The sequence below is a fragment of the Nematolebias whitei genome, chromosome 9, assembly GCF_014905685.2.
Source record: "Nematolebias whitei isolate Nwh7 chromosome 9, NemWhi1, whole genome shotgun sequence".
In the NCBI taxonomy this organism is placed as follows: domain Eukaryota; kingdom Metazoa; phylum Chordata; class Actinopteri; order Cyprinodontiformes; family Rivulidae; genus Nematolebias; species Nematolebias whitei.
The window spans coordinates 5058078-5066426 of NC_056506.1; the positions used below are offsets into that span (position 1 = coordinate 5058078).

Sequence of the window (8349 nt, forward strand, 5' to 3'; positions counted from 1 at the left end):
ATCAGAAAATGTTGTAACCAAATTTAAACAGTCTCTTCCATCAATGTTTTCCTCTGTCTTGCAGAGTAATGCATCAGAGAACAGTGACTTAGATCATCTAGTTGATCATCTTACAACTTCAATGCAAACTTCACTTGATAAAATTGCTCCACTGAAAAAGAAAGTAATCAATCAGAGGAAACTGGCTCCTTGGTTCAATTCTGAGTTACGTACTTTAAAGCAGCATCTAGAAACCAGGAGAGAAAATGGCGCTCTACTAATGTTGAAGAATTTTATTTAACTTGGAAAGATAGTCTGCTAACATATAAAAAAGCTCTCCGTAAAGCTAGAAATTTATATTACTCATCTTTAATAGAGGAGAATAAAAATAACCCTAGGTTTCTGTTTAGTACTATTGCTAGACTAATTAAAAGTCCCATTTCTGTTGAACCATGTATCCCTACAACTATAAGTAGTGATGACTTCATGAGATTCTTTATAAATAAAATTATTTCAATTAGAGAGAAAAGTCAAACCATCCTTCCTTCTACTATCTCTAGTCCCCTGTCAAATGAGGCAACTTTAAAAATTTCACTAGAGCCTGATTTATGTTTGGACAGTTTTTGTCCTGTTGAGCTCTGAATTGTCAAAAATAATAACCTCATCCAAACCATCCACATGTCTGCTAGATCCCATCCCAACCAGACTGTTTAAAGAGGTATTTCCCCTAATTAATGTCCACATTTTGGATCTACTTAATTTGTCTATATTGAATGTCTAAAAAAGTTAAATCTGGTCCTCTGGACATTCAAAAAAGCAAAAAAAAAAGCAAAACAACAAAAATGTAGAAACGTTTCGTCTCATCCGAGAGACTTCCTCAGTCTGAGGTGCTGTATTCAGCTCAGTCTCTTAAATAGCACCTTCTCAGAGAGGATCAACCAGTTTTGCTGCTGACAACCAAAACCAGCTGATCACATGATCAAGAAGGACCATCAACCTAACAATGGATCATTAGCACCTGATGGCTGTTTACTGTTCACAGAGGGCTGAGTGATACTAGCAATCACAGCATTGTAAGAGGGGGACAGTTGAACCCGGAGGCCTCCACCCCTGTTTAATGATGGACGATTTCTTTTCACAAAGATGGCCTCCTTTACTCCTCTCTCAAACCATCGTTCCTCTCTGTCCAGGATGTGAACATCTTTTTCCCTGAAAGAGTGACCGCTGACCTGGAGATGAGTGTAGACCTCAGAGTCCTGGCTTGATGTTGTTGATCTTCTGTGCTGGGCCGTCCTTTTGGACAGTGGCTGTTTAGTTTCCCCTATGTAAGACTGATCACCCTCCTGACACTGAACAGCATACATAATATTACTCTGGTTCATCCCAAAGATCCAGTCCCCCGGCACAAACAGTCTTTAATGTATTTTGGGGTTTAAACACAACGTCCCAGTGGCTTTTAAACCCCATAATACATTACGGCAAAGAATAATCTCACCAGATCAATCTGTCAGCGATCTGTGTGTAGGATCCTCTGCCATCAGATCTCTGACAGATTGAACTGGTGAGATTATTCTGTCAAGAATGGGTTTTGGATTCAAAATAGCCAGACACAGGAGTGCAAAAACAAGAACAGTTTTTATTTATTATGCTGCTGGATACTCAGGATCCAATTTCAGTAACAGGTCTTTGCAGGCAGGTGGAGTGAGAGCCACCTGTCAGATTTTAAAGAGATGAACTGGTGGGAAAGCAGCTGTAAAAGGAGGCATTTAATGCTGTGAACAATGGGGCAATGCAGGTTTGTGGTCCAAAGGGCAAAGCAGGGGTCAAACACGGGGAGTCAGTGGTACAAGGGTAATCCAAAAGGGTGATCCGTGAGTCGTGGTCATAGACAGAAGAGGAGGTCATTACCGAGGTCAGATATGCAGGCACATCCAAGAGGGGTAGGCAAGGTGAGGAGTTCAAAAACAGGCAAGGATACAAGACAAGGATACAAGATTCTATGATTGAAGGCTTCACTATCAGGGACCATGAGTGTTGTAATAATTCTGCAATGGTGGAGAGGGAGAATGGTGCTTAGGTTGTTTTCACACCTAATAGTCCAGTAGACTGGGTTCGGTTGGGGACCAATATTCATGACATTTTGTTACATTTGAGCTGGTGAGTTTGCATTCACACTGCACTGTGCAGTCGAGTCAACCTGTTGAACCAACCTGTTCCCCCACTCGCCTGTGGGGGCGCTGCACCAAGAACTACTGAAAAAAAACAACACAAAAACCTCTGAAGACACTTCTTCTTCTTCTTCTGGAAATAAAAACAAAAATGGAGTGGCATCAAGTTTTAGCAGTTTTAGGAGTTATATTTTGTAATTTTTCAAAAATGGACCATGAGCAGAAGATGAGGCAGAAGAACATGGAGAATATTGTTTTTCACACAAAGCAGCTGACGGCTCCATATAAGGTCAGAGAAATGCGTGTTTGTTTGCCCTGCGCTATACTCCACTTCTTGCTTGCGGAGACGGGCCCGGTCTGTTTACATTCACACTGTACTGGAACCTCGCTGGAGTTCTCTTCTACCGGACCGAGACTTAGGTTGAAGGGGCAGGAAAGTGAGCAGATGGGGGGCCAGCGGGGGCCGCTGATCATGACACACATCTACCAATATCAGTTTTACCACCCTGGATTTTACCAACTGCAACAGTAGACATGACACTAATGGAAAGGAAAAAGGACAGGACATACATCATAGATTCATACACAGTACAGACTTATAGAAACAATTATTATCAGTACATTCAAATTTATACAGACACATCAAAAACAAATAAAAAAATAGATATAGCTTTTATAATACCGGAATTAAAAATAAAAATAGGAAAACTAATCACCAACGACTTATCAGTATATACAGGAGAGATGTTAGCAGTTTTATTGGCAGTGCAGTGGGTGGAGGAACTAAAACCATTAAAAACAATCATCTGTTCAGATTCAAGTTCCACATTATTGAGGTTAACGCACAATCATTCAGACAGCAGGCCAGATACTTTATTAGAAATACTCCACACATTATTCATAACACAGGATGGGATTAACAGTAACATTGTTATGGGTACCAGCACACATTGGGATAGAAGGAAACGAAATGGCAGATAAGATGGCAAAGAAGGCAACTCAAAATCACATTAACGTCACATGACATATAAGCAAATCAGAGGCAAATAGTATTATCAAACAAAAACTGAAGAAAGAATGCCAGAAAAGATGGGATGAAGAAAGAAAATGAAGATGGTTTTATAGGATCAAAAAGTCAGTAGGAGAAACGAGAACTGGAAGAAGGAGCAGAAAGGAGGAAAGATGAATAATCAGATTAAGATTTGGACATACAGGACTTAATTATTCACTATTTCAAATGACGAAACACAATGCAGCATGGCGGCACAACTGGTAGAGCTGTTGCCTCTCAGCGCGCAGGTCCTTGGTTCAAATCCCAGTCCAGGGGCCTTTCTGGGTGGAGTTTGCATGTTCTCTCTGTGCATGCGTGGGTTTTCTCCGGGTGCTCCGGTTTCCTCCTACAGACCAAAAACATGCATGTTAGGCTGATTGGTAACTCTAAATTGTCCCTAGATGTGAGTGAGAGAGTGAATGGTTGTTTGTCTATGTGTCCCTGTGATGGACTGGAGACCTGTCCAGGGTGTACCCCGCCCCTCGCACAACGATTGCCGGACATGGGCACCGGCGACCCCCATGACCCAAAATGGAAGAAACGGGTAAAAGATAATGGATGGATAATACAGAAAAATGTGAACACTGTGGACAGGATGAAACTATACAAAATGTTATACTGGAATGTCAAAAAATGAGCAAGAACAAAGATTTATGAAGAGAGAGTTTGAAAAGATAAAAGAAAAGTTTAACATAACAGATGCACTACAACACAACTTAGACAGCAAACATATACAAATTATAAATAGATATTTTAAGAAAACAAAGTTGATTAATATAATTTGAAATGCATATAGTTTAATCATGCATACATATAGAAATATCCCATGATGAACCACACTCCATATCAGTGGTGACGGTAATGCACACCTACAGTTTTTTTCTAACTGCCATTAAACTCATCAAGAAGAAGAAGAAGACTATCCTCCAGTGCTGGGACATTATCCTTCGAATGCGACTCCCAAGTCTCGTCTTCATCTAAGACTTCCAAGGCGTCAACTCTCCAAGGCTCGGCTCTCTCTGATGGTGTCCCTTCTACCAATCAACAGCCTCCAGCCTGCTCTTGCACTCTTTGCTCCTGCTGCAACCAGCTTCTCTCTCACACAGTACTCACCTCTCCTCAAGTGGCCTCTCCTGGAACCCAGGACCTCACAGAGCTCTCATTCAACTCCTACAACAACTGGAAAACCAGTAAGAGAATTAAATACAATTCCTGACAACAATCAACCAACAAAACCCTGCAACCAATATTCACCTTGTCCCTTCTCTCCTTTTCAGCCCAACTCCCCTTTTCCCTGTGAAAATAAAATAATTAATTTTTTAGACTCTGTGACTGTCTGTTCTTCAGTTTGCCATCTGGGGTCTTTTATTAACAACAATAATGTTACAGAGTGAGCTACCTGGCAGGGGAGATATCGTGAAGGTGGTTCACCCAGGGTGAGGCTCAGCCATTGCACTCCAGTTGTGCTGACCCCTGCAAATTCCCCAAATTTGTGAATCTCAACTGCATAATTTCTGGTATGAAAAGTGAAAGTGGTGAAGGCTGCACAGAAGTCTGTTGGAGTCAGCCTCCCAACCATCACAGATATCTACACCTCCAGATGCAGGAAGAGGGTCACCTGCATCATGAAGGACCCCACTCACCCAGCACACACTTTTTGCCCCGCTCCCCTCATGAAGGAGGTTGAGGAGCATTAAGTGTAGAACCACTAGACCGAGGAACAGCTTCTACCCTGAGGCTGTTAGCCTCATGAAACTCTAACCAGAATAACTCCTGTTAAAAAACAAAACACTGTGATGCCACTTTAAATGTTGACACGTGACTTATTTGTGCTGCTGATTGTCCATGCTACTGATTATCTCATGCTGCTGTGTTCAATCGTACCCATCTGCTCACAACAGCCTCATATTCGGGCTGCTGTTATGCTGACCAGTTGGCATTCGTTTGGCGTTTATCTTACTGTATATCTTAGATCCTTATATACTGTTTCTATTTACATCAGCTGTTTGGGTCATCTTGACTTGGACTGACTCCAGAAGTTGATCACTTGTAGACCTACATCACATGATTATTTTCTGAGAGCTTCATTCATTCAGTCCAGAACTTCATGAGCTATTTTGTTAAAACAACAGACAAATACACGCACGCACGCACGCACACACACAGGCAAAGTCTTTATCACATTTATGCCTTTTGCAGCAAGTGATAATTACATTTACTAACAATAATTATCAGTGGTTACATCTGATTTACACATTCTGAGCTTTAATTCCCTGGAAACCACATTAGATATTGAGTTGGGTAACTCGGACAAAGAGTAGCTGTTGCCTCGGTAACAGGGCCTAAGACTCATCTGAGCATGGTGAACAAATGAACAGCTTGTTTGAATTAAAGTTTCACAGCAGAAGAATTTTTATTACAGTTCAAGCCAAAACTTTGTGATTCCTCGAAGTGGTTTGTGAGGACGTGGAGACGTTTTCAGAGTGAGTCCATAAAATGAGGTTGAAGTGAGTGTTGTGTTAGTAAGAGCTCAGTCATGCTTCTCATGCATGCTTGGGAAAAGCAGGAGGAATTCAAATTGAACCCCCACCCACCCAGCATGAAGACATGTGGGAAGGATCTGCAAGCGGAACCAGGCAGAACCCTGAACGGTCCCCAAACCCCACCCACTGCAGCTCCTCTACACACAAACATCACCCAGAAAGAACAGAAAGAAACATCTTCCTGGGTCAGAAGTTTCAACAAAACCACTGAGGGAATGAATTGCGTTGACATGGCAGCTGTGGAGACTCTACTGTGCCTGGGAGCATGGCTGTCTGCTTGGAGCATCACCTCTGCAGGTAAAACTAACAGAACTAGACCCAGAAACTGTTATTGACCCAGCAGGTCCTGGGTCGTGACAACACTTAAATTACCTTCATTTAGCACGGGAGAAGGTTTAGTTCTTGTTTAGTTTTACACTCATCTAACATCTAAAGTTTAGAATGTTTATTTGAACATTACATGAAGGACAGGGGGCGTCAGTGGAGCAGTGGTCAGTGCCCCGGTCTTGCAATCCTGAGGCTGCAGGCTCAAGCCCAGGTTGAGTCAGGACAGGTATCTGGCGTAAAGCAATTCAAATCTTAATAATAAAGAAGGGAGCAGACAAAATGAGAAAAAAAAAATCTGAAGGATTGCTGGCCCTTCAGTGTGTCAGCAACATTAACATATACAGCAAAAAATAAACATCCTGGAATAAAATCAACTCAGCCTGACCGTAAAAAGCACTGCAGTTTAGATTTTATTTAGCTGCTCTTGGCATGGATGTCTGAATGGCTGTATTACACATCTGATCCAGGCTGTGAAGTCAGCCAGTCTTTTTCACTTGTTTAACAGAGACACACATGTGGCGACTTGTTTCTCAATGAGATCTGCAGTCAGACATATCAAGTTTACTTATCAAGTTCATGTTTGTTAAATCTCTCTGAAATGTCTGTGGCAACAGTGAGGCTGCCAATGGTCCAGAAAACAACTTCACTCAAAGAAAAAATGAAAAACAACATCCTTCCAGATGGGCTTTTTTGACAACATAAAGTTCACCATGTTTAATATCATCATGTAAAGTTCTAAAGTTAAAAACCTTCCAACAATTTTCAGTCAGGTCATTTGGACAGTTTCTTTTTTTTTTTTTTTTTTTTTTTTGTGCTGAAACGTTTCACCTTCCATCCGGAAGGCTTCATCAGTCAAGGAAACACACAACACAAAACTGATTCGTCCCCCAAACAGCTTACTCCAAAGTGGAACAAACCAGTTCCAGACTGGACTATTGCAATGGTTTATTATCTGGGTGTCCACAAACTTCTTTAAAAAGTCTTAAGCTGATCCAAAATGCTGCTACCAGAGTTTTAATGAGAGTTGATAGGAGAGAACATATTTCTCCAGTTTTAGTTTCTCTCCACTGGCTCCCTGTAAAATTCAGAATATAATTCAAAATATTACTTCTAACATACAAAGCTCTCAACCATTTAGCTCCATTTTATATTACAGATCTTATTGTTCCATATTTTCCTAACAGAGAACTTCACTTTCAGACTGCAGGATGGATGGATGGATGGATGGATGGATGGATGGATGGATGGATGGATGGATGGATGGATGGATGGATAGATAGATAGATAGATAGACAGACAGACAGACAGACAGACAGACAGACAGACAGACAGACAGACAGACAGACAGACAGACAGACAGACAGATAGACAGATAGATAGATAGATAGATAGATAGATAGATAGATAGATAGATAGATAGATAGATATAGATAGATAGATAGATAGATAAAGATGTTTTAAACCCTTCCCACACTCCTGCATTATTCTAAATAATGTTTCTAAACTCTAAATCAGGGCTATTCAACAAAAATGCTCAGGGTGCCACAGTTTCTTAAAGCCAACAGCTCAGGGCCCACACATCCTGCAATTAAAATAATAATAAATAAAAAAATAATGAAGTGGGCCGGAGTGAAATCACCCACAGGCCATTCGCCAGTTGAATAGCCCTGCTATAACTGCTCTAAAAGAGCATAGCTCATCATGATTTCAGCTCTCTGCTTCAGCTGCTCTCTGCCATGCCAGCACCATCGACCATGCCCACTTCTCCGCTGCAGAGCGGAGATATGACATGCTACAGGTGGAAGCTTCTCCTTCAGCTGTGGGCTGCACACCAGTGCTAAATAATTTTAAATAATTTATTTTAAATAAAAATTCCATAGCTCATCCATCAATCAGCTAATTGTTTGTCATGTCCAATCTTTGAAATACCTCGATAGAGCAACCCGGGAAAAAAATGATTGCAAAGTAACAAGGAACTACTGTAATTTCCTCAAATGATTGCAGTGACTGAAGATTAATCTTTGGTGGCCAAGGCCACCTTTAGCCACACCCTGGCTTCGCCTTTACACCTGGTCATAAATGAAATTGCTCTCTCCATTCGCCAGGATCCATCACTCTTTGCTGTCTCAGACAAACAAACAAACAAACAAACAAAACAAAAACTCCTCCATCTGTTCTTTCCACAGTGTAACTCTACCCACTTCAATATCTTGAATCAAAAACATTTGTTTACTTGCACTCACTGTCAATGTTCCCTCTAAGCTATGCGCCTGGATGGACC

At 41.2% G+C, this 8349-nt stretch overlaps 1 protein-coding gene and 1 pseudogene across 1 annotated transcript in view; both read left to right on the top strand.

Moving 5' to 3' along the window:
• Positions 1-4589: 4589 nt before the first annotated feature.
• LOC119415313 lies at positions 4590-4721 on the top strand (annotated as a pseudogene).
• Positions 4722-5971: 1250 nt separating this feature from the next.
• Positions 5972-8349, top strand: part of LOC119414857 (tissue factor) — a 167440-nt gene continuing 165062 nt past the window's right edge. Inside the window, exon 1 of the mRNA XM_037681978.1 lies at positions 5972-6038. Coding sequence (XP_037537906.1) covers positions 5972-6038 — 67 coding nt within the window. The remainder of the gene's footprint in view (positions 6039-8349) is intronic.